This window comes from Mobula birostris, chromosome 4 (genome assembly GCF_030028105.1).
Source record: "Mobula birostris isolate sMobBir1 chromosome 4, sMobBir1.hap1, whole genome shotgun sequence".
NCBI classification, from domain to species: Eukaryota; Metazoa; Chordata; class Chondrichthyes; order Myliobatiformes; family Myliobatidae; genus Mobula; species Mobula birostris.
Genome location: NC_092373.1, coordinates 52,275,564 through 52,303,519, shown reverse-complemented (window position 1 = coordinate 52,303,519; position 27,956 = coordinate 52,275,564). Strand labels below are relative to the sequence as shown.

Genomic DNA, 27,956 nt, shown 5'->3' with positions numbered 1-27,956 from the left:
ATGGACCTCAACTTTATCTGCTTAAGACAGAAATACTTTAGATGGAGATGAGATTTTGGGTATTAAGGGATTGAGGAATATTGTTTTAGTACATGAGAATGTTGCTGAAGTGAAAAAAACCTCAGCTGTGATCATATTGAATGAATGAGGTGAGCAGAAATTTTCTTTCTCCCTCCTATAACATGGAGTTATTTGTGTTGGCTTGTGTTATGTAAGAAACATTAAAGCAATAAGGAGTTGTGCACAAGTTCCGAATTGATTAGCCAAAATGAATACCCTTATAATCACGAAAATGGTTTTCTAATAAATGGAGTGACAACATAAAGATTTTGTTGCATTAGAAAGCCTACTTTTATTTCTTATAAATGTTATTCAAAGTGATCAAACATCTAAGAACAAGATATTGAATGCATTGGAGGATTTCTTCTGCAGGGAGCGCTCATGGAGTGAGGTCACTTCTGGCTTCGCTCCATTCCCGTTATCTTTTTTTTTAAACCTATAATCTCCCTTATCTAACCAATTTTTACCCACACCAGAAGATTTATTTTATCTTACTAATTTTTTCTTGAATTGCAACTCTGGAATTTAAAGAAATGAGTACAAGATCCAAAGCCAAAGACGGGAAAGATTCCGACTGGAACGGAGGAAAAAGAAAAGGTGACTCTAAACAAACAGAGCTACCCTATGATGCTATGATGAAGTTTCTAGAGGAAAAGTTCGAGGAACAACGTCAAAATCTGTCTGAAAGTTTATCTGATAAATTTGAATAACAACGTCAAAGTCTTAATGAAGATTTAAAATCAATCACGGAAACTTTGAAATCCCTGTATTGTCAAGTTCAAAAACATCGAAGTAAAATCTCTGAACTGGATATTAAATCTCAGAAGACGGATTCAAGAGTCGAGAACTTAGAGCAGAATTTAGCTTCGACCATTAAACAACTGCAACATTTTAATCCAAAGTCGTCGATCGAGAAGACAGAACTTACGTATAATTGGTCTACCCGAGGATGTTGAGGATGGAGACCCTTCAGTATTCTTTGCTCAACTTTTAAAGGATATGTTCAGCTCAGTTTTTCCCAACGAACCTCCATTACTCGACCACGCCCATCGTATATCGCGGCCAGAGTCGGCATCCGCCAAATCAAAACAGAGACCAATTATTCTTCGTTTCCATTACGTTAATGTTAAAGAACAGCTTCTCCAGACTGCTTGTCGGCAAGGGATGATCAATTATCGTCAACATTCTTTCAGAATAGTTCAAGATTATAGTCCCGTAGTGATGAAAGAGCGACTGACTTTTAAACCTCTGATGTCGGAATGTTATCAAAAAAATCTCAAACCCTGCATGCCTCAGAATTTCTCTTCCTGATGGATTTCGTCGTGTCTCCCATTCCATAACCGCCGCTCAAAGCTTCTTGGATGACAACTACCAATCTGGGGGTTATAAGTACCACCAGATTAGACATGTCCAGTTAATATCCCTGATGAAGGTGACAGTGTTTGCATCGAAATGTTGGATAAAATCAATACTTGTATCTGGCTGGAAGCCCAAGAAAGAGTTTATTTGGTATTTCACAAACCTGCAACCTCTCACCAGGATGGAAAAGGGAAACAAGCATCTGGAAAAACCACCACCTGAGGGCTCTGGTTCAAATTGTATAATATCCTTACTTGCAACCATTGCCATGTTGAGACAGTATACCTGCCAATGCCTCGCAGTGTTGAATAACATAGCTTGCCACCAACTTCCCAAGTGCAGTGAAATCAGGTTAATAAATGCAAGCCTTGCCAATGAAACCCGTATCCTGAAAATGAGGAAATAAGAGCAATGAATATTGGGATTTAAAAAAATACAGTCGATTCTGGTTAATTGGGATATATTGGGACCAATACAATTTGGCCCAATTAAGCAGCTGTCCCAGATAGCTGAGGTTTCATAGAAATAGTTAAAAAGGTATAAAAAAAAGACAAACTACCATTTAACTGAGTAACAAATTAGATATTTAAATGAAATACAGAAAAAATAGACACTATCAATAGTACTATAGTACTATAAAACTATGTGTTTGTTCCTAATACGTAGTTATCGTTCGAGGAATTCATCTGCCACGTTCATTTGATTGAGTGCAAATTAACAAAATCAGTACAAATACCTAGTGTAGATAATGGATCACCTTCATACAATGCTATCGACAATTGCATCATCCAAACCCTTATTTTATTGTAACATTCAAGATAATTGTTGGATACCTTCGAAGTTTTCATAGTTCCTAACTTGTTGAAAAAGTGAAGTTGTTTCATTTTCACTTCCAGCCATTTATGGCATCTCCAAGTCTGAATGCTTGAAACTGTGATGAGCAAAACTGTTCTGAATTGTACTGACGAGGAGTCCTGACGAAGAGTCTCGGCCTGAAACGTTGACTGTACCTCTTCCTAGAGATTCTGCCTGGGCTGCTGCATTCACCAGCAACTTTGTGTGTCTCTTGAACTTCCAGCATCTGCAGAATTCCAATTGTCTGAATTGTACTACTACTTATTTCTTGTCAACTGTAATTGAGAAAGATCACTGCTGTTGAACACAAGTATATGCAACTGACGCTATTTAAAAACTGTTTACTCCAGGTATGGTGTAGTGTCTTATGGCCACACAAGTGCATGCACCTGACGCTAGTTAGAAGCTGTCGCCAATAGTCTGCTGCCATAATTAAGTGGAATAGTCTCCAAATAAATGAAGGGAATCCCGGCTCTTTTCTCAGATAGTTTTGTTCTTAAGAGTTGTCCCAAATAAGCAGCTGCTCCGATTAACCGATGACCCAATTAACTGGAAGCCACTATTTTTGAATTGGGTAGTGTCATTACAAGTAGATTGAATCAAATTGCAGTGATGAGGTCTAAATTTGTTTGTCAAAGGAGGAAATAACGTTAAAGAAAAGGAAAACATTAAGTTTAATTTGTTTAAAACATGTTTTTTCTCTTGAGCTTGTAAGAACTTTGTTCAGTGATTTGTTGATGTTTATAATGTTACCACATTATAAACAGGTAGTACTAAAATGGGATTTTAAAATTTTATTTAAAAGAATAATTTAATTTTCATTGAGGGATGAAATGTAATAGCATTCACCTTTAACTGGAGGAATAATATACCCTGTGGCACTGCATGTTTCAATGCCTTGGAAAGTATTAAGTTCCCAGTAAGATGATGTCAAGTAAATTTGACGTAAGTAGTCTTGTGTTAGGGTGAAACAAAGTTAATTAGTGTTGATGTTTTAGACCACTACCTAACTAAAGTCTGCTTTAAAGGCATGTTTGTTTTTATTAAATAACATGAGAATCAGATTTGGCAGTGATGTTCCCTGTGGTTTGAAAAAACATAAATGAATAATGTCATTAAGGGAAAATACTGGAGGCTAAAAGAGAGAGAGCTTTCTGATTTTAATGTTTATTTTTGCAACAGCATGCAAAAAAGAGTAATTTTAAGTGTAGATGGTGAAATGATAGGAGCAACATAAAATAATATTGCAACAGTGAGTGGTTTTATGGAGTAGGTTGAAGGAATTTGCTTATTGCAAGTAACATTAAATCATATAAATATGTAATTTGGTACTGTTACTTGTATTTCCTTCAGTTTCTTGTAATTTTCCAGTCAAAATTTTGGTCAAGTTTTTAATGCATATTTCTAATTGAAAATGCTCTTGGATTCATTTCAGAGATGGTGATGAACATCACAATGTGCAAATTTCACTGAAAGTATAAAAAACTGAAGCAGTAGGGCAGTTGCAGTTTAGTCCATGGATTTCTTTGTGTGGCAACTGATTGCAAGCTAGTCAGAACAGAGATTTAGAGCCTTAGCAGCTACGGTTTGCAGTTTACACATGGGCTGTCAGCAACACATCACTCGAAGCCCTGGTGATGCAGCACTTACTATTTTCAGTCTATCTCAGGCATTAATGAAGGATTGAAGGGTTGGCCTGGGAGGTCATGCAGAACTTGTCCTTCAATGGGACTATATTCAGAATTGCAATATCTTATCTATGTTCCATTTGTTCTATCTTGCCATTGTAATTTGTTTGCTCGTTTTTCTTTCTTTAGAGTCAAATGTTAATGATGGGAATCATGTTAACGTCACTGCACTGAAGAGAACAACTGAAGGAGTTAAAAGTGAAAAGAAACTTATTGGAAGTAAGATCTGATTTTGATTTTTAACCATATTCTAATGGAGTATTAAATTAACCCATTGTGTTTGTTACATATACACACATGTGATATTGGAAAATGGTTATTAAAATGAATATTCTGGATTTATATCCTGCATAAGTGTTTCTAAACAGCAATGTTGAAATAGAAGACTTCAGATTATTAGTCTGCTTATTCATATACCGCTGAAGTTTGTTGATGTCAGCTGTACTGGAGAATTTGTTTGACAGGGAGTATTCTATATGGGTTACACGACTTACCCTACTACTATACATTATCATATAATAGTCTACACCTATTGGTCCATATATTGTTAACAAAGCCTGCTAGTATTCTCACATGACTTAGCTAACTCATATTTGTATTTAACATGCTTTTTGTTCTTGCAAATGGATTACATTTCAGTTATATAAATCTCAATGTTTTAATCTGTGGCATTTACTTTTGTCAGTGTGTTCTACTGGATTATTGTATCCTCTCGCATATAAATTGTGATTGATATTGAGAAGCATTATATTTTGAAAATGTGTGTTGCCGCCTTAATGTAATTTGAGCAGATAATCATGATTCATCTAGATTTCCTCTCACCAATCAAGCTGCCAGCTGACATTTGGCTTGAGTATTTTAATGTGATATTTATTGTGATTATGATAGTAGAATAATAATAGAAGGTGTAATCAAATTTAGTTTGAACATTTGCATGTAATCAACATTTGAATATTTGTACCAGAGTTACTGCATCAAATTAAGGTGACTGACATTGCATAGCTCTTCAGGGGACAGTTGGCTCCCCACGAATCGTGCCTCAGCATGTCCTAGACATCTGTACATGCTCATTCAAATGTAGGAGTCCAAGATGTCATATACTGGGACTGTACAAAGCAGAGAAAAATCGGAGGAGGAGGAGGAATTTTGGAGCCCGTCCACCTCAACTGATTAGTGAGTCCGATCAAACTAAAGGCCGGGCCAATTTGGAAATGTCGGGTGCAGGCCGAAATGTGGTGCCGAGGTTCAGGCCCAAAGTACATTGAAGCACCAGGGCCTGGGTCTTAGAGCGTGGAACAACTCAATGTTTGGACAATTTAAACACCAGATATTTTGAAAGGACAGGGGATTGGGCCATTTCTGCTCTCTGCTCTGTGACGTTTGCCCTGCTCCGGGCTTCTTGTCTGCAACGTTTTGCTCCGCTATGTGATAAACTGAAGCTGAGGCTGTGGGTCTGCTCTGGCTGCCCTGGGCTTCGTGCCCATGGACTCACTTTCCTTCGGAATGCTGCTTGCTCGCTTTTATTGTTTGCATGATTTGGGTGCTGTTGGTCTTTTTTTTAATGGGCTGTCTTCGGGTTTCTTGTTTTGTGGCTGCCTGTAAGGAGACGAATCTTAGTATGTATAATATATATATACTTTGATAATAAATGTATTTTAAACTTTTGAACTTTGGGATATTTAAATTCCTGTTCTGCCAGTTGGACTAGCTGTCAGGCCCAAACAAAAAGCATTGCAGCGCTTATACGGTCAGGATGCAGATCATATCTTGTGTTCTTAGCTTTCTTAAGGTGGGGTAGGGTTATTGACCCTGTGAACATAGGGAAGGCCAACTTGGCATTTGTTATGCTTTTTAATATTAAACATTCTTAAACATTTATTGTCTTTTTAAAATTATAATATTTCTTATTTATTCAGCACTTGATAAATAGTTGATTTTAATAGTAGGAATGACCCAAGCATCCTTCAAATATACATAACAGTATGCCTCGATTTTCCTGCCTGTTACCTGTATCTCTCAGCACCCAGAAATAATCTATCCATCATTTTCAATGTACTAAATAATTGTGATCTACACCTTTCTGAATATTTAAAACCTCAATGCAAAATTATTTCTCCATGCCTCGGTTCTAACCCAGCTTTGAAAATGAAACATTTTTACAAGGCAGTTTTCAAAATGAAAGCATTTCTAAATTTGGGAGAAACTGCAGGTAAAACATAGCCCAAATATATATCAATGACTTCAGTGAAAATGCTGTGTAGATGATAAGGTTGTTGAACGGGACTATCAAAGAATTAAGTGGGATATAAATCAGTTACAAATATGGGCAAGGAAGCAGCAGATAGAGCAAATAGGTTTTGAAATTTGAGAGGTCAAATGAAAGGAGAACGTATGTGATTAATGGCCTTAAACAGGATTGACATATAGAAAGTTCTTGGGGTCCAAATCCTTAGTTCTAAAAATGGTTGTGCAGGTGGATAAGATGGTAAACAAGGCATATGGCCTGCTTGCCTTCATTGGTAGGGTGTTAATTATAAGAGTAAGGAAGTCATACTGCAGCTATGTAAAACTTTAGTCAGACTACTTCTAGAGAACTGAACGCCGTTCCATTTACTCCATTATTGTAAAGATGTGGAAAAGGTGCAAAAGAGGTTTACCTGGATGTTGCCTGGATTAGAGTGTAAGAGCTAACATGGGGATACTTAATTGTAAAGTCATTTGCTCAGGGAAAAAATGTATTCCTTTTACTGATACTTCTTTCCTGTACTTTGAACAATGTTTTCCCATACTATAAGCAATATTTTAGTTTGTGCATTGTATTTTTTATCAATTCATAGATCCACCTTTTTCAACTAATTTTGTTATATGTAGGTTGACAATGTCAGTGTAAATGATTATGCATAGACAGTTCATCTCTAATAATAAAGGGAACTCTGAACTGTTTCCATGTGGGTATCCATATTAATGTTTTGTTTTAGTCCTTGTCTAAGAATTGTAATCAAAACTGTCTTTCACCTTTCAAGGGCAAGAGATGAGGCAGAAATCCAAGACTGTAAGTTCAAAACTGCACATGTCAAGGAAATGTCAGAATTGTGGGGGAAGAAAAGGTTTAGGTAGCCATCAGTCAGTTTCTTTCCCAAAAATAGAGGAGACCAGGAATTGTGCATACTTAAGGAACTGTGGAGGTAGTTATTACCCCTCAATCATCATGCTGTTGATCCGGGGGGGGGGGGGGGGGGATACCTTCACTCAACAGAATTGTTCCAACAGCTTATGGACTCTTCATTTCATGTCCTTTCAAGGACTCTTCATTTCATGTTCTCAATATTTATTGTTTATTTATTTGTTATTATTTTGCTTGTTTTTTTCTATTTACTGTGCATGCCCACAAGAAGATGAATCTCGGGTTTGTATGTGGTGACGTCTATGTACTTTGGTAATGAATTTACTTTGAAATTTGATTACCAATTCAAGACTGAAAACCAAATTTCAGGTGTGAAATTAGTGACTATTTAGTAGTGTTGAAGAATTTATTATGATGTATTTTTGGCTTGTTTCTGCAGCCGGGCTCCTGTACAGTTTCACAGCCCAAACTGTTAATATTGTTACATGTAATATTTAAGCTTGGCTGAGTTTCTAAAAAATACCAAATAATCCCATTTAGTGTACACTGTGATACATATTATTGTGATGTTGAATTCAGTGCTGTTCCGGCTTGTTGCTCTCTATTCTTCATGCTGCTGTACGAAAGTCCTGAAGATTACGTGCATGACATGGCCAAGCTCCCTCAGAATCTTAACTGTTTCAGTGATACCTCTTATTCTTCTGAACACCCAGAGAATTTTCATACCTGCGTTCTGCTTAAAATTTCCTCAGAGTAAAAATCCCTTCATCCCAGGAAGCAATTTAGAGAATCTTATCTGGACTCCCACCAAGTTACTCCTTTTGGTTATATTTTACAGGGGTCTGGTATGACTGCGAGCAGAGATGAAGCACAACTTCCTTATTCTCGTACTTCATCCCCTTTGCATTAAATGCTAACATTCCTTTTTGCATACCTGCGTGTAAGAGAATCTAGTTTACACCTCGTTCCATCCTTTCTCTTGTAAGGACTCCATCCTTTTCTCTTAGTTTCTGTCTCCACTGCGTTCTGTTTTTGAGATTATGCTTTCTGTTCCATGTATACAGCTAAATGAAACAGTCCCCTGGGGCTAAGATGCAAAACATGGTACATATAATCACACACAGCACACGTAGATAAGATACAGCATATATAATTATAGTAGAGCACAGTACAGTCACAAAAGAATATTGGGATGTTGTCCTGAAACTATGTTTCTGCAAGAATAAGCATGCAGCAGTTTATCATCTCGTGCTCGGCCAGTTGCAGATGAAGGTAATTCAGATTGTTTTCCAGGGAGCGAACATTGGAAAGCTGTATTGATGGGAGAAGCAGCCTGCGGGAGTTAGTCTGTTAACCTAGCACGGATTCCAGTGCACTCTCTCTCACTGCTCCTGGCATCACCTCTCGGATGATTGTAACAGGTAGCACTGTGATATGAGGCCTGGAGGACTCGGTCCAGGCAATAACCCAAGCCCATGTAGCTCCTCTACTGTTTGAACCAGACTTACTGCATTCTGTATTATGAATATCCTACAGGGTCTTACGATTATAAGAAAAACTTGTAAGATAAACATTTGTACCGTTTGCCCAGCTTACTGCACTTCTCTTTTCTCTTGCATCACTTCTGGCCCCTGGCTGCTCACCCTCCCCTCCATCTCTGAGACTGTTCTGCAATCTTTATTCAAGGCAATGTCCATGACAATGGCACCCAGGACGCAACATGCCATCTCGGAATCTTGATCCTGGCCACAGAATATCCTGTTGATCTTGTGAATCTCCTGTCACTGCAGCTCTCCTAGTCTCCACCTTCCCCACTGTGCATTGGAGCCCATAATATTGACGTATATTGATCCAATTGAAATTTTGTGCACTTCTGAATCCCATTATTTGTCTATTTAAGTATCGATCGTACACATTTCAGGTGTTAATCTTTCTGTTAAAGTTGAAAATTAGTAAAAGACCTGTCCAGTATTAAGTGTTGCCCTAGAATCCTAGTTTGAATCTTTACCTTCTTTTGGTATGCTTGGAGACCTTGGCTCCCAGGCTGCAAGAGAAAGGCTGTACAGAAGCTAGGCTTGCGAGTGCCGTTTTCATATTGGGTAACCGGCTGACTCTGTCAGCCACCTGTCAATGGCCATTTGTTTAACCAATAGGGAAGTAGCAAGTGCATTGGATGCCCTCATGCAGAGATACATCTGTTACACAGTTTGGAGTAAAGTGCATTCTCATGAGAGACAGTGGAATTGCCTCTGTCCACCACTTTTGTCTGGTTTCCTGATACAATTTAACCAACTAGTTCTTCAGGGCCACCATTTTGTCTTTCTACTGCCTCTATAGATTGTAGGTCATACAGGCAGATAAAGTGATGCTAACACTGCAAAGCTTTACCCATGAAGTGAGGACCATTATCATTTGAGATCTTCTCTGGGATTCCAAACCTGGGAATAGATTCCCATAATAAAAAGTTTATGAACAATTACAGCATCATTGCTATGAGTTAGATTGGCTTCTTCCCATTGAGAAAACGAATATACAATAACAAGTCCATAGCTAAAACATTTAGGGAACTGCATAAAGTCTATTTGAAGATGTATAATTGGACTCCAATGAGGAGGTCCCAGCAATGACAGAAACTGGCAGTGTTTTCCTGGGGTTATGTTCTTGTAGTTCATATACTTCACCACCACTTTTTCTGCTATATTTTGACACATCCCACTTATTTTTGATTATAACCCATCATTGATGGTCTTGCACACAGTATGTTTTCATCCAAGAAGTCTCTTTTGCCTCTGATGCATCACATAGTACTTATATAAGTTCATTAATAGAATTTGTGGTAGATTTGGCAGTCTGAGCATACTGGGGCATCACATGGATCTCCTGTTACTGCCCTGGCAGTGGAGTCAATCTGTGTGTTACCTTTTGTAATTTCATCATTCCCATTAGTATGAGCTGCAGATTTTATAATAGCAATTGCAGAAGGTAGTTCAATAGTGGTAAAAAGATTTGTGGTTCACCATGTTTTGTCAAGGTACATATTGAGGTGAGAAACCCATGTCTAGTCTGAACGCATAATGAGAGTCAGTGTAAATGTTGACAGCAACTGCAAGAATGTGGGCTCTTGTTAAGACTAGCCATTTAGAAGATGGCAGGTCCTACAATGATGTGACTAAATTAATGCACTGTGGTTTGACCAAAGCAACAGTTTTTCCTTCATTTTCATTTTTAAATCTTTTTATTAATTATTATTGAAAATCAACAACAAAAAAAACTTAATCAAGTCAACATATCAATATGTATAATAAGAGTTAAACTGTCAACCAAGCTAAACAATATATCAATAATAATAAGAAAAAACAAAATGTTAAAGCTATATTTTTTGGAAAAAAGAAAGAAAAAAGAAACCCTACTAACTAAAACAAAAAAACGCTACTAACAAAAAAAAAACAACCCATTTGGAGCACAAACCAAGAGCTATACAAGTTTCCATAAAAGAAAGACATCAACCTGCCAACCAAATCCATTTACCCAAGAATCAGAAGGGGACCATCTTAATTAACTCAAAGCAAATGATAGTAGCGGGCAAAAGATCCCCACCTTTTCTCAAAGTCAAATCGAGGATCAAAAGTTCGACTTCTGCTTTTCTCCAATCTAAGACATAACATCACCTGAGGGAACCATTGTATCAAGGTGGGAGCAGAAGCATCTTTCCATTTTAATAAAATAGCCCTTCTGGCCAGTCATGTTACAAATGCGATTACATGTTGGTCTGATATGGAAATACCATGAATATATTGAGGGATTATACCGAACAAAACTGTCAATTTATTAGGTTGTAAATTAATCTTTAAAGCTTTAGAAATTGTAGAAAAAATTGATTTCCAAAACTGTTTCAATACGGAACACGACCAGAACATATGTGTCAACGTAGCTGTCTCAGTTTTACATCTATCGCACTGACTATTAACATTAGGAAATATTTTAGACAGTCTCTCCTTTGTCAAATAATAACGATGTACAATTTTAAATTGAATTAGAGAGTGACTGGCACAAATTGAAGAAGAGTTAACCAACTTCAAAATTTGCAACTAATCCTCTTATCAAGGTCATATTTAAGCTCTCTTTCCCAATCTTGCTTAATCTTAAGGATAATTATCCTGTTGTAATAGTGAATTATAAATTTTCCCAGTGAAACCTTTCACTAAAGGATTCATTTTTAAAATAATGCCCAACAGGTCAGAATCTTGTATATATGCAAAATTACTTAAATATTCTTGTAAGAAATGTCTGACCTGAAGATATTGCAAGAAGTGTGAGTATGAGAGAGAATATTTAGTTGCTAATTTCTCAAAGGACATCAATTGGCCATCTTGAAACAGATCCATAAAGGAATAAATTCCTTTATTCCTTCAAATAGGAAAGGTAGGATCACTAAGTGAAGGTTTAAATAAATAGTTTTGATAAATTAAACTAAGAAAGTTAAATTTTTAAGATTAAAAAAATTACAAAACTGATACCAAATTCGTAATGACTGCTGAATCATAGGATATAAATTTAGAATAGAAATTTTGGCTAGCTTTACAGGTAAAGAGGCTCCTAATAACGAAGTTAAGTAAAATTGTTTCACAGCTTTCAATTCCAGATCAACCTATTGTGGTCGTTCATTTTTATCAGTGTAATATAACCAAGAACACGCATATCGTATATTAACCGCTCAATAATACATTCTTAAATTAGACAGAGCAAGACCTCCATCCTTTTTTAATTTTTGTAAATGATATTTTCCAATTCTTGGTCTTTTATTATTCCAAACGAAAGATGAAATAATAGAATCAACCTGATCAAAAAACTACTTAGTTTAAACTACTAAGGGATTTTATGATTACTAAGAGACAAGGATCTATTCAATTTCAACCTTTTACCATTAATTAATCAGGTTAAACAACTGATTACTAAATGGTCCCCTTTGTCTCTATCATTGATTGGCCGTATTAATGCTTTTAAAATGATTATTTTACTTAAATTTTTACATTTATTTCAAGCGATACTGATTTTTATTCCTAAATCTTTTTCTGATATTATTGACTCTAAAATTTCTTCTTATATATGGCAAAATAGAAATCCCAGATTAAGTAAAAAATACTTACAGAAATCTAAGAAAGAGGGTGGTTTGGCATTGCCTGTCCTCAGATTTTACTACTGGGCAATTAATATCCGATAATTAATATTTTGGACACAAGATTGGAATATAACTCCAAGCCCACATTGGGTAAACCTTGAAGGCCATTCTGCACAAGGGTTTTCTTTAGCCTCCATTTTAGGAACTTCATTGCCTTTTGCACTATCTAAATTGAATAAACAAATTTTCAACCCTATAGTTAAACATACATTGCGAATATGGTTTCAATTTCGTAAATTTTTTGGCCTGAATGAATTCATGTTATCAAGTGCTATTATATCTAATTTTTTTTTCAAACCTTCGGTAATGGACCAAGACTTTTTGATATGGAAAACGAAAGGCATAATATGTTTTCATGATTTATTTTTGGATAACTGCTTTATGTCTTTTGAGCAGTTATCTGAGAAATTTGATTTGCCTAGATCCCATTATTTTAGATACTTACAAGTAAGAAATTTTTAAAATATTACGTTGCCTACCTTTCCCACTTCCAATCCTTCTGGCACTCTTGATAAAATTTTAGGTTTTACTCCTTTGCGGAAGGGATTAACAACAATAATTTATGATATAATTATGAAATTACAGCCAGATATATCTGATAAAATTAAAAATGAATGGGAAAGGGAACTTCAACTTTCTCTACCTGCAGAGAAATGGGATAAAATTTTTCATTTAGTGAGTACTTCTTCTATACGTGCTAAACGTACTTTAATACAATTTAAAGTAGCACATAGAGCTCATATGTCCAAAGATAAATTAGCTCGTTTTTATTCCCATATAAACCCTACTTGTGATAGATGTCATTCTGAAGTGGCTTCTTTAACTCGTATGTTTTGGTCCTGTCCTCTTTTGGAAAAATATTGGAAAGACATTTTTGATATTATTTCAACAGTTCTATGCTTCGATTTAAAACCCCATCCTATTACGGCAATCTTTGGATTGCCAATGGTAGAACATAGATCTTTATCTTCTTCAGCCTGTTGAATGATAGCTTTTGTTACTTTAATGGCGAGAAGATCTATTTTGTTGAACTGGAAGGAAACTAATCCTCCAACTACATTCCAATGGTTTTCTCAAACCATATTAAGTTTAAATTTAGAAAAAATTAGAAGTGATATTTTTGACCCTTCAGTTAAATTTGAAGAATCTTGGAAACCTTTTATGCAACATTTTCATATGATGTAATCTGACCTTTCCAAATCCTTTTTCTAAACTTAAGTTATATGATGAGAGGAGCGGAGTTAACGACATTATTGAACGTGTCCGATACATGCTGTTGGTCTAGCCCTGTTTTGTTTTTTTTTTCCTTGGGATTTTCTTTTCTTTTTCTTTTGGAGTTTTTTTTTGTTTATATATTTTTTTTCTTTTTATTTTTTTAATGTTTAATCTCATTATGAGTTTGGAAGTCTTTTATATCTGTTACTTAAAATTCATTTTATATATGCTGATGAACATTTTTCCAATCTCTTTGTACCAACTTTGTTATTGAGTTTATAATTTTGAAAAATTTTTAAAAAGATCCACTAAGGGAACTAAATTAGCTCTATAAAGGTCTCCATAATTTTTAGTGATTATAATACTTAAATATTTGAAAGAATCCGTAACTTTAAAAGGAATGTCATCATATATAGAAGCAGAATCATTTAGAGGAAATAATTCACTTTTATACAGGTTTAATTTATATCCTGAAAACTCTCCAAATTCACTTAATAATTTCAATAAACTCGGAGTGGATTCTTCAGGGTTCGAAACATAAACTAAGAGATCATCAGCATGAAGGGAAATCTTATGAATAGTCCCATTTATGGAAATTCCTTGAATATCTTTAGCTTCACGAAGTGCAATACCCAAAGGTTCCAACATCAAATTAAGTAACAAAGGACTTAACGGACATCCTAGTCTCATACCCTGTGAAAGTCGAAAAAAAAGGGGATCTGCAATTATTAGTAACAGTGGCAATAAGACTTTTATATATCATTCTAATCCACTTATTAAAATTAATACCAAAGTTAAATTTCTCTAAAACATTAAATAAGTACTTATTTAACATTCTCCTTCAACATCTTGTGACTCTTGTCACCCCCGAACGCTCAAAATGGCCACAGAGTCTTATTCAGAAGTTTTATGGCTTGGGAAATATAATGATATATCATGTATATATAAAGCAGCATGGAAGGATTTTAGTAAGATCTAATTTAACTTCAAAAGGGTCCAGCAGATATTATTTGCCCCATGTCATTACTTCCTTTCACTCAGGGCATCTCTGGTAGTTGAGTTAGTGGAGGTTCCATCCATACAAAAGACAGGGGATGGAGGGATGCAGACCTTAAGCAAATATATGGCTTCATAGACACTGTGGGCCAAAGGGCCTGCTCTTGTACTGTACTGTTTTGAGTTCTGTGTTTAATCATGTACATTTGCTTTATCTTCAAGTCATTACTATAGATAATAAATGGCTGAATTTCCAGGACTAATCCTTAGGGTACATCCTAGTTACAGCTTGGCATCTTGCAAATGATCACACTTTGCCTGCAGTTAATCAGTCCTCTCATTTATTAACCCCAGCCAGAGATCCAAAGGTGTTTGAGACCTGTCAAGTGCAGGGTTAATGACAGGTTTCTTACCAGGTGGAGGAACAGATGGTGCAGAGGAGATCTGACTGGATTGGAGAGCTTGTCTTTTGAGGATAGGTTAAGCAAACTAGGACTTATCTGTTTGGAGTGAAGGAGGATAAAAGGTGACTTGATAGAGGTTCAAAGTAAGTTTATTCTCAAAGTACATATTTGTCACCATATACAAACTTGAGATTCATTTTCTTGCGGGCTCAATAAATTTAAAATAAAATAATAACTCAATAGAATCAATGAAAGATCGCACCAACTGGGAGCTCAACTAGTGTGCAAAAGACAACAAACTCTGCAAATACAAAATAATAATTAATAAACAAATACACAATAAATATTGAGAACATGAGATGAAGTGTTCTTAAAAGTGAGTCCACAGGTTGTGGGAACATTTCAGTGATGGGATAAGAGAAGTCATCCTCTTTAGTTGAAGAGCCTGATGCTTGAAGGGTAATAACTGTTCCTGAACCTGTTGGTGTGAGCCCTGAGGCAGCCACAGAGCATGACTTGGCTGGTGGGGTCCCTGATGATGGATGCTGCTTTCCTGCCACAGCATTTTGTGTAGATGTGCTCAATGGTGGAGAGGGCTTTACTTGTGATGGACTGGGCCATATCCACAACTTTTTGTAGGATTTCCGTTCGAGGGCATTCCAGGCAAGGGCATTTCCTTTCCAGGCTGTGATAAAGCCAGTCAGTATACTCCACTACACATCTGTAGAAGTTTGTCGAAGTTTTAGATGTCATGCCAAATCTTCGCAGGCATCTAAGGAAGTAGGGGTGTTGTCATACTTGTGCTAGTGTGCTAAACCAAAATTCGGTTGCCCCCCCACGCCTAACCAACATCATCCGTCAGTTCCACAAAGGCGTGGAAGGCCGCATCAACATGTGTGGTGCGTTGTCAGACCCATTTTCCATCAGCAACAGCGTAAAACAGGGTTGTGTTCTGGATCCTACTCTGTTTGGACTATTCTTCACTGCTGTTCTTCAGGATGACACATCAGACCTGAAGTCAGCGGTCTTCCTACAAACAAGGGCTAATGACGGGCTCCTCAACCTCGCAAGACTGAGAGCAAAAACAAAAATCAGGGACATTGGCGCATGAGCTACAGTTTGCTGATGACTGTGCACTGGTTGCCCACTCTCTCGAAGACTTACAGGTGATCACCAGTCACTTTGCCAGTATAGCCAAAAGCTTTGGACTGACAATCAGCCGGAAAAAGACGGAAGTTTTGTACCAACCGCCTCCTGGCTCAAGGTACAAAGAACCAACTGTCCTCATTGATGACACTCGTCTCAATGCTGTGAACAAATTTTGCTACCTGGGCAGCATAATAACATCCTCAGCTTCTCTGGATGTAGAGATTGAGTCAAGAACCAGAAAAGCCTGCTTTGCCTTTGGTCAGCTGAAAGATCGAGTTTGGTCACAGAACATCAGGCTGGCAAGGTATACAGGGCCGTTATACGGATGTGAGACATGGTGCCCATATCAGAGACACTTACGCCAGCTTGACCAACTGCAGCAGCGTCACCTGCGTTCTCTGATGAAGATCACCTGGCAAGACAAGGTCTCCAATACTGAGGTCCTCTCTCGAGCCGGAATGCCAGCAGTTTCAACCTTGGTGATGTCAGCCCAACTGCACTGGGCAGGACATGTTGTCAGAATGCCTGATGGAAGACTGCCCAAGGACATCTTGTACGGCCAACTGTCCAGTGGTACCTGAAAACGAGGAGGCCAGGACTACGGTACAAGGATGTCCTGCACAGGAGCCTCAAGAAAGCTGACATTGTCCCATCAACATGGGAGGATCTGGCTCAAGATCGCTCACAGTGGAGGGACAACATTAGAAAAGGTGTGGACGCTGCTGAGAACAAGCTCAACGAGGCAAAAGAGGAAAGGCACAGGAAGTGCCACAATAGAGCTTCTGCCCCTGTTGCCCCTCCAGGCCTCACCTGCCAAGTATGTGGCAAGCAGTGCCTGTCAAGGATCAGCCTGTACAGCCACTCCAGGACGCACATATCAAACCCCACTAACTGACTGAAAGGAACCATCATCATCCTTTGGGATGGATAGCCAGAAGACAGAAGAAGAAGCTAGTGTGCTAAGTCCAGGACAGGTCCACTGAAATGGTAGCACTCAGAAATTTAAAGCTGCTGACCCTCGTCACTCCTGATCCCCTGATGAGGTGGGGCTATGGCCCTCTGGTTGCCTCCTCCTGAAGTGAATGTTCAGCTTCATGGTCTTGCTGATATTGAGTAAGAGATTGTTGTGGCACCACTCAGCCAGACTTTTATCTGTCCTGCTATACGCTGATTCATCACCATCTTTAATTTGGTACATGACCGTGGTGTTGTAAGCAAACTTGAAAGTGGAATTGGAGCTGTGCTTAGCCACACAGTCATAAATGTAAAGCAGGGGGCTAAGCACACAGCCTTGTGGTGCACCTGTGCTGATGGAAATTGTGGAGGAGATGTTGCCAGTGCAAACAGTTGAGAAAATTGAGGGTCTAATTGCACAAGGAAGTATTGAGGATAAGGTGTTGAAGCTTATCGATTAGTTTTGAGGGGATGATAGTATTGCATGCTGAGCTGTAGTCATTATAGAGCATCCTGATGTATGCATCTTTGCTGCTCAGATATTCCAGGGTTGAGTTGAGTGAAGAGCCAATTTGAGATGACATCTGCTGTGGACCTGTAGCACTGGTAGGCAAATTGGAGTGGATCCAAGTCACTTCTCAGGCAGGAGTTAATATGTTTCATCACCACCCTCTCAAAACACTTCATCACTGTGGATGTAATTGCTACCGGATGATAGTCATTGAGGCAGGTTACCACATTCTTCTTAGGCACCGGTACTGGTGAAGCCTGCCTGAAGTAGGTGGGCACCTCAGTCTGCTGAAGCGAGAGCTTAAAGATCTCAGTGAACACTCCAGCCACTTAATCAGCATATGTCTTTAGTACTTTGCCAGCTACCCTTAGTTAGACCCCACTTGGAGTACTGTGTTCGGTTCTGGTCACCTCACTTCAGGAAGGATGTGGATTCTATAGAGGGAGAGCGCAGAGGAGATTTACAAGGATGTTGCCTGGATTGGAGAGCATACCTTATGAGAATAGGTTGACTGAACTTGGCCTTTTTTTCTTGGAGCAATGGAGGATGAGAGGTGACCTGATAGAGGTGTATAAGATGATGAGAGGCATTGATCGTGTGGATAACCAGAGGCTTTTTCCTAGGGCTGAGATGGCTAACACGAATGGGCATAGTTTTAAGATGTTTGGAAGTAGGTACAAGGGGGATGTTAGAGGTAAGTTTTTCACACTGAGAGTGGTGGGTGTGTGGAATGGGCTGCCAGCGACAGTGGTCGATACAGATACAATAGGGTCTTTTGAGAGACTCTTGGATAGGTACATGGAGCTTAGAAAAACAGAGGGCTATGCAATAGGGAAATTCAAGGCAGTTTCCAGAGTAGGTTACTTGGTTGGCACAGCATTGTGGACCAAAGGGCTTGTAATGTGCTGTAAATTTCTATGTACCCTGTCTGGGCTTGTTGCTTTTTGTGGGTTTCACCTTCCTGTAGGATGCTCAGAGATTGAAATCACAGGATCATTACTGCTGTGTGATGTGATGGTACCAACATGTTTTGACACTGAATTTGGAGTAGGTTCAAAGATCAGTACAACATTGTGGGGTGAAAGGCCTGTATTGCATTATACTGTTTTATGTTCAATGTTTAATAAATTTATAAAAGGCAAAGCAAGGAAAAAAAGAATATGGATGATCTAGCCAAGGTTCTAATGAGTACTTTGCATCTGTTCTTACAAAAGTGGAGAATGATGCCATTGCTGCAGGGAATTTATGAAATTTTGGATAGGATCAACATCGTAATAAAGATAGTGCTAAGGGATTTGGAAACTTAGAGAAGCTGATTGAATCACTGAGTTCTGATTTAATACATCCTAAAATGCTAAAAGAACCAAGGAACAAACTGCAGACAGTTCTCCAAGGCAACAGGATTAAGGCTTGTGTATTGGAGGAGTGGTGCCATATGACTGGATTTGCTGTGGGGTATTCGTGTAGGTAGTAAAGAGGCTTGATGAGAACAGTGCACTTGATGACAGTGTCCAGTCCAGAAGAAGGGTTTTGATCTGAAATGCTGACTGTTCATTTCTTTCTATAGCTGATGCCTGACTTCTGAGTTCCACTAACATTTTGTGTGTTGCTACAATGCGTTTGATGTTGTCTATATCAATTTCTTCAAGGTGTCTGAAGAGAAACCACTAAGAAACTATCAAAAGAAATAGAGTGGCAAATTGGATCCAAAATTATCTGAGTGGCAGGGAGCAGCTGATCATGATTTAGAGTTTTTTTTAATGACTAGAATTTTATTAATAATGGAGTTCCACAATCCTTTATCCCCGATTCTTCATTTTAAAAATTCTATATGTTAATGTTTTTTTCTTTTGAAGGTAGGCAGTTCAATAAGGACATGCAGTTGACAGAAAAATGGGCTGTGTGGTTGATAGGCCTTAGACTGCAGAACAATATGGATGGATTGTTCAATAGGACAGAAAAAGCAAAATAAAACTGAAGCCTGACAAATGTGAGGTGTGGATCTTGAGTGTCAAGTCAAAGGCTGGATGCTGAGATGAGGGGAGGTCTCCTGTCCACAAATAAACTTTGATGTCCTTGTGAAAAATGTAGCTGTGCTTTCCTGAATTCAAAGTTTGATTAAGGACATTATTGAGACTTTCAGATTTTCTGTCTTAAATGAATCTAAAGCTGTCTACACCATTGTGACAATAATGGTTACTGGGTGCTATTGAAACCTTTTGACAGCCTTTGACTTTGCCAACTGTGAATATTGTCAAACTCAAAAATGAAGTAAACAATTTTAATTTCATTAAGACATTTAAAAGTAAAAATAATGTGTTGAGCTAAAACTCATGAAATCAATGAATTAAATAAATTGAACAAAATAATGCATCGTCTCTTTGCTTTGAAAATATTTGTTCTATGAAATCAATAGGGTATAAATCCTATCAGGCCTAACTTGCCATTGTACCTGAGTGACAGTTGCCTTTCATAATACCTTGCTGGAGAGTCCCAATATAACTTGGCTCCATCTTGGACTTTATGTGGAGTTCAGAGCAGAGCCAACTAATTGATTCAATTTTCCAAATCAATAATCTCTGGACTTCACATTTTGCAGTTTGTAGGTGGAGCTTCAGGACTGGTTTCAATTTTAATGGCTAATCATTTGTCTGGTAATTGAAACTGGTGTCAGATGTGAGTGTGATACAGCCCATTAATTCTGTATACTAAAACTTCCTTGCAAGAAGAGGCCCAGTCCATCAGGCATCCTTAATGATTGGTACACCATGCAAATACTCTGGGCGCTTCCTGTATGCGGTAAGCGTATTCATTTTCTTTGACAACTGTAATCAGTTTAGGGGGATTCATGCCAGTTTTTCTGGATAGTTACATTTGTTCCAATTGCATTGTTTCCAGTGCAAGTTGAAAAGAGATAAGAAAACATCTCAATGTCAAGGAAATCTTCAAGATGTATCATCACAAAATCATCATAAATGGATCATGATGAGCTCACTTATAAATAGGGAGTTGTTTATTTTAAAGAATATGTATTCAACAAAAGTGACATTTCTACACTGTAGTGAGCAGCAGTTAAAGTATCTTATCAAAAGCTTATCACTAAAAGTATTTCAAATTGTTGCTGTTTGAGTTAAATAAAAAAAAACAAATGCTAAATTATTGCCGTTGAAAGCACTTAATAGACGTGGAGATGAAGAATGATCAGGTGTCAGAGTGGGGAAATAAAACAGAATGCATAGATCTTTATTATCATTAAGCAATTCACTTACTTCCAGATATATGTCATATTCCCTTTAAGATCTCTGGTGTTATTATCTTCAATTAATTTCCTTGACAAAACATTTCAATCATTCATTTTTTGTCTTGTGTGTTTTATCTCTTGTCTATACTTTTCCTTTTGCTTTGCAAATGCATCATGTTTCAATGTGTTGAAACCTGTTGCAGGAACTGAAACTTCAGTGAGATTGTATTAATTTCTCAGGTGCTTCTTCTTTGAGCTCGCCACCATTATGGAAGCAAGTCTCTAACTAATTTGATTAATTCCTGAATGAACTGGATACTGCGAAAGCTACATGACTGGACAGCCAGCTGTGTCTCCAGGCAAGCGCTTGTACAGTCACAACATTGGCATCGACTCAACGACCAGACAAATGCAGAATATACTTGTTACTGTAAACAACAAATCAATTGAGCCTAATTATCTCCCAGAAGTTCACTTTCACTCATCAACAAAGTGTTAGGAACCATCATTGACAGTCCTATCAAACAGCATTTAACAATAACCCTGCTTTGCCAGGACCACTCAGACCCAAAACTCAATGAAGTCTTGGTCCAAACTTGGAACACTGAGGGAAATTTAGCAATGAGGAGACAGTGAAAAAGAGTAACATGATGAAATTGAACTCAATTCAGAGACAGCACAGTTGCACAATGATTTTATAGTGGGAGCGACACCTGGTTCAGATCCGCTGCTGTCTATGAGGAGTTTGTGTGTTCTCTTGCTGAGCACGTGGATATCCCCCAGATGCTTGGGTTTTTCCCCAGGTTCCAAGATGAAGGGGTTAGTAGGTTAATCGGTAACATAGGTGTATTTGTACAGCACGGCCCTGTAGGCCGGAATGGCCAGTTACTATGCTGAATAAATGAATAAATAAATCAATCAATCAAAGAAGGAAAGGCCGTCAAATGTGCAATTTCAGTTAGAGTTCACTTTGTTTTTTTTAAAGGAATGAGTAGGAGGAAGGGATCTCATGCTGATTGGGTTGTCTATTCCATTGTACGGATAGCAAAACACATACTGCTGCTTGGTTGACCATATTGTACTGAATAGAAATATTAATTTCCAAGAGATTATTATAAAGCATGTGTTATGATTGAGCAGCTTGTATTGGCAGATGTGTTGAGTTGAATGATGAAATAAGATTTCCTTTGAGCAATTTGTGTTTATTCTCCATAGCATGTGATACTGCAAGATTTGATTTGCAGTTGTATGGAGTTCAACTTGCCTCGTAAGTTAATTATGAAGCCATGCAAGTTGGTCAATGTGTGTTTTGCTATCTTTGAAAACCATTACTCATTGTAGATAGCAGTGTTTGTAGTAAGAGGTTAACTATTCTTAGGGTGTCATTCAGCAGGTTGGTGTGACCTTGGAATGAAGTATGTGAAATTATGTTACCAGAGTGCATTATAATTTAGTAAGATAACCTACATTTCATTGTTTTATAATGTGCCACTAGTGAATTTGTAAAACCAAAATGACCCTGGGCTTATCTATGTTAGTCATTAATTAATATGCCTTGTTATTCCACAGTGCCCGCAGTATCTCATTAACTTAATGTTTCTGTTACACAAAGGTTGAGGAGTTTCATTAACTCGAGACCCACCGCTTTGGTAGCCTTATGATCTTCAGTGTGCAGAATTGGCATTAGTCAATACATTTACACTGTATCCATTTATACAGTAGATGCACTCTAAATGTGAAATGCCTTGCAAGAGGTAATCAAAGAAGTAGTGTTAACAGTTCTTAATATTTTAATTCAAATGTATAGAAAACTATTAGAAGAATACCCTTTCAGAAAATCAATGCCTGTAAAATCAAATCTGTAACTGTTGTTCAATATCCCCTTATCTGGCATCATCATATTTTATATATGGGGTTGCCTTGTAAAACATTGCTGATGTTTCCTTTGCTTAGATAGTTAATAGCATCAATCAATCTGAATCAGAAGCCCATACAAAACCAATTAATTAAAAGGTTCAGAAAACTTAATCCAAATTTTTCCAGGCTTAGTCATGCCTCCCTAATTTAGTGTAACATGAAAGAAAATCTATTGGACCTGTACAATGACAATGCAAATTGAAGAATTAAAGTAAAAGATTTACTTAAAAAAAGTTTATTATACTGTAAAGGTAAAGCTAAGAAGCAGAGAAATCTTTGTGAAGCCTGTCAGAGAGGGGGTATGCAAATGAAAACAGAGGAGCACAAAGCATTAGAAAGCGACTAGGCAACTGAAAATAGTTGGAGAAACTGACACAATTGTTTTGGTGTCTATCTGCAATGTCATGAGGTGACTTGATAATTGAGTATTGGAATGTGTTTGCTGTACTGAGTGGTCCTTAGAAATTCCAGCAATATAATTTCACAATGCTATATTATCATGTTTGTCAAAGTCAAGATCATTTTACTGTACAGCAAATTATTTGACCACCTGGCCACTTCTGACAAGTTTGTAATTGTGCTTACCACTTTAGAGGAATTCATTCAAAGTATGCCATTTCTTTGAAGGTCCTTTTATTTACTATGTAGTTTAATTCCTTTGCTTGTATAGAAAATGTAAACAAATGTTAAATATGTATAGTCTCCTTAATTCAGAAAAACATGCAGCACTGGAAAGTTATGATTTGTTAAAAGCCTTAAAACATCAAAGCAAGTTCTACTTTTGGTGACATGATTGAGATTACCTGTTGAGTGTTATCAATCACTTTGCTAAATATATGTGAGAAAATGTGATTTCACAAAAATTATTCTTTCAGTTATTGCCTCCCTCCTTTTTCTACTCCAGTGCGCATATATATATTCAAGACAATCCAACTCTTAAAGCTCATGGGCAAAGCTTGGCTTTGTTCTAGTGATTGACAGGTAGCTGGAACTTGTGTATGCTTTGTATGTCCTGGTACAAGGTTCCAGTGTGTTCCGTCTCTTAGTCCTTTAACTTTCCTCTTATGAATGCTTGTGTGCAAATGTACTTAAAATCAGATTTGTGGAATTAAAAGAAAAAGAGATTCCAAAAGAATTTTTTTTATTCAGAGGGAAAGGGGCCTAGTTTCAGTTTGTAATGGGTACCATAAAATTTCCCAGTTAGTTAATGCCTGAGACAATTTGACTTTGATAAAATAGTAATGTAATGTATAATCATACATTCCATTCATATTCTACTGCATAAGATTGCACAGTGCAATATTTCTAATGCTAAACTTTGCCGCGTTCTGAATTCTCCTTGATTTTCTGTGCACATTTAGTTCTATTTCACAAGTTTCAAGAAAAAGTCAATGTGTTTTACATTGTCTTCATTATTAGCAGGTATGTATACAAACTAATCACGCATTGAAAAGGTGAAGGAGACTGACGTTATTTGTATTGGAGTTTCTAAAATAGCTGTGAGGGAGGAGGAGAGAAAACTAACAGTGAAAGTGCTGGACTTTCTGACTTCTGCCAATCTGATCCTAAGGAGGAGAATGTAGATGGTTTGCCGGAAAGATTTTGCTATTAATTACATTTAAGCTACTGAAACAAAAAATTCTCGCTCATCTAAACTGTTTAAATCGAAAGTAAGTAGCTTTATTTGTAGTTTCTTTGGTTTACGTATTAGTTTAATCAGTTACAAAATCCCAATAAGTAAGAATACTAAGGTGTAGCTTAAAATAAGTTTTAATTGGTGATCTAAATAACATCTGACCCCAACAGTAATAACTATTTTTTGACAATAATGTGGCAGATAGTTGCATATTCATGGTGACATGTTTGCTTATTAAAAAGTGTTCATATGAGAATTAAAAATGAAACAACTGGAAACACTCAGCTCAGAGAGCTTCTGTCGAAAACCAAACAGTTTTGGGTTGAAGACACTTCATCAGAATATCATTAAGCTGGAAGGAGTGCAGGGCAGATTTGGGAGAATGTGTCAGATGTCAGATCTCTCAATGGGAGAGTATTTTGGAGTTAGTGATCATAATTCTATCTCCTTCATTATAGCATTGGAGAGAGATAGGAGCAGACAAATTAGAAAAGCATTTAATCGGAGTACAGGTGTCCCTCACTTTCCGAACGTTCGCTTTACGAAACCTCACTGTTACGAAAGACCTACATTAGTACCCTGTTTTTGCTTTCAGAAGGTGTTTTCACTGTTACGAAAAAAAAGCAGCGTGCGATAAAAGACAGCACGCGCCCCCGAGCAGCGGCTCTCCCCCGGATTCGGAACGGCATTGCTTTAACACGTGCCTGTGAGCAGCCGTTTGCAAGATGAGTTCTATGGTGTCGGAAGAGCCTAAAAGATCTCGTAAGGGTGTTACACTTAGCATAAAACTAGACATAATTAAGTGTTTCGATCGTGGTGAACGAAGTAAGGACTAAGTGAGTTTGGCTTGTGGTAGCTGACAAAGATGATGTTGAAGAGGTTTTGGCATCCCACGACCAAGAACTGATAAATGAAGAGCTGATGCAATTGGAAGAGGAAAAGATAACAATCAAAACCGAATACAGTAGCGAAAGTGAAGCAACTACGTGGGATTTTCGCTGCAATGATAAAGTACGACTTTAATTTTGAAAGGGTACGTAAGATTAGGGGATATTTGCAAGATGGTTTGAGTCCTTAGAAAGAACTGTATGATCTAAAAATGTGTGAGGCTCAGCAGTCAAGCAAGCCTTTCTGCATCAGCCACAGCAGACAACGAACCTTGACCTTCGGCATTGAGGCGGACAGTCATAGGAGAAGATGAGCTGCCTGCTCTAATGGAAACAGACGATGAGATACACCCCAGTGTCCCACCACCCTAACACCCAGGCTGCGGACAGATACTGTACCGATTCGCGGAGAATGCAGCAGTAGCCAGGAGGCACACAGCACATCTTTAAGAAAAAAGCTGAAATAAACGTGCTAATTAATTAGGTGCTGCCCTGCATGTAAATGTCGGCCCAGATCAGAGGCGATGAAATCAGCAATGTGTGCTTTCCGGCTACTGCTGGACCCCTGCATGCCTCGCGGCAATGTATCAGTCGGCGGCCTGGAGGATGGGGGCCACTGCACCACCCCAACCTGCGATGACTTAGTCTAACACACCATCATCAGTGTGCTCTGCGCTGTCTTCCCAATTCCAGTAAGTGATACTACACTGTACATACATTATTTCTACTTTATATCGGCTGTGTATTTTTACGTGTTATTTGGTATGATTTGGCAGCTTCATAGCTTAAAGGTTACTGGAGAGCGCTTGCGTCGTGTTTTTGCCAACAACGCTTGCATGAGATTTGTGGCCGATGGCGCTTGTGTGAGATTTTCGCTACGGAGAACAGTGCAGTAATGATTGTGGAAAAGTATTTCTACTTTATATAGGCTGTTTATTTATCATATCATTCCTGCTTTTACTGTGTGTTCCTGTTATTTTAGGTTTTATGTGTTATTTGGCATGACTTGGTAGGTTATTTTTGGGTCTGCGAACGCTCACAAAATTTTCCCATATAAATGGTAATTGCTTCTTCGCTTTACGACATTTCGGCTTACGAACCGTTTCATAGGAACACTGTACCTTCGGATGGCGGGGGAAACCTGTAAATGGTATTATGAGGCTATCAGGCAGGAACTTGGAAGTTTAAATTGGGAACAGATGTTCTCAGGGAAATGTACAGAAGAAATGTGGCAAATGTTCAGGAGATATTTGTGTGGAGTTCTGCATAGATACGTTCCAATGAGACAGGGAAGTTATGGTAAGGTACAGGAACCGTGGTGTATCAAGTCTGTAGTAAATCTAGTCAAGAAGAAAAGAAAAGCTTACAAAAGGTAATGTTAGAGATCTAGAAGATTATAAGGCTAACAGGAAGGAGCTTCAGAAGGAAATTAGGAGAGCTAGAAGGGGCAATGAGAAGGCCTTGGCAGGCAGGATTAAGGAAAACCCCAAAGCATTCTACAAGTATGTGAAGAGCAAGAGGATAAGATGTGAAAGAATAGCACCTATCTAGTGTGACAGTGGGAAAGTGTGTATGGAACCGGAGGATATAGCAGAGGTACTTAATGAATACTTAACTTCACTATGGAAAAGGATCTTGGTGATTGTAGTGATGACTTGTAGCAGACTGAAAAGCTTGAGCTGTAGATATTAAGAAAGAGGATATGCTGGAGCTTTTGGAAAGTATCAAGTTGGATAGGTCACTGGGACCGGATGAGATGTACCCCAGGCTACTGTGGGAGGCGAGGGAGGAGATTGCTGAGTCTCTGGCCATGATCTTTGCATCATCAATGGGGATGGGAGAGGTTCCGGAGGATTGGAGGGTTGTGGATGTTGTTCCCTTATTCAAGAAAGAGAGTAGAGACAGCCCAGGAAATTATAGACCAGTGAGTCTTACTTCAGTGGTTGGTAACTTGATGGAGAAGATCCAGAGAGGCAGGATTTATGGAGAGGTATAATATGATTAGGAATAGTCAGCATGGCTTTGTCAAGGGCAGGTCGTGTCTTATGAGCCTGATTGAATTTTTTGAGAATGTAACTAAACACATTGATGAAGGAAGAGCAGTAGATGTAGTGTATATGGATTTCAGCAAGGCATTTGATAAGGTACCCCATGCAAGGCTTATTGAGAAAGTAAGGAGGCATGGGATCCAAGGGTTATTGCTTTATGGATCCAGAACTAGCTTTCCCACAGAAAGCAAAGAGTGGTTGTAGATGGGTCATATTCTGCATGGAGGTTGGTGACCAGTGGTGTGTCTCAGGGATCTGTTCTGGGACCTTACTCTTTGTGAGTTTTATAAATGACCTGGATGAGGAAATGGAGGGATGGGTTAGTAAGTTTGCTGATGACACAGAGGTTGGCGGTGTTGTGGACAGTGTGGAGGGCTGTCAGAGGTCACAGCAGGACATTGATAGGATGCAAAACTGGACTGAGAAGTGGCAGGTGGAGTTCAACCCAGATAAGTGTGAAGTGGTTCATTTTGGTAGGTCAAATATGGTGACAGAATATTGTATTAATGGTAAAACTCTTGGCAGTGTGGAGGATCAGAGGGATCTTGGGGTCCGAGTCCATAGGACGCTCAAACCAGCTGTGCAGGTTGACTCTGTGGTTAAGAAGACATGCGATATATTGGCCTTCATCAATCGTGGGATTGAGTTTAAGAGCCAAGGGGTAATGTTGCAGCTATATAGGACCCTGGTCAGACCCCACTTGGAGTACTGTGCTCAGTTCTGGTTGCCTCAC

The 27,956-nt window shown here is 38.1% G+C and overlaps 1 protein-coding gene across 8 annotated transcripts in view; it reads left to right on the top strand.

Annotated features, from left to right (window-relative positions):
• The window catches only part of LOC140196330 (inactive N-acetylated-alpha-linked acidic dipeptidase-like protein 2), a 993,804-nt gene that overhangs the window by 190,108 nt on the left and 775,740 nt on the right, over positions 1-27,956 (top strand). For all 8 annotated transcript variants that reach the window (XM_072255337.1, XM_072255335.1, XM_072255333.1 and 5 more), the window contains one exon: positions 4,092-4,181. Coding sequence is in view for 4 of the 8 variants with exons in the window: in XM_072255333.1 (XP_072111434.1) it covers positions 4,092-4,181 (90 nt within the window). In the remaining 4 variants the exon portion in view is untranslated. The remainder of the gene's footprint in view (positions 1-4,091; positions 4,182-27,956) is intronic.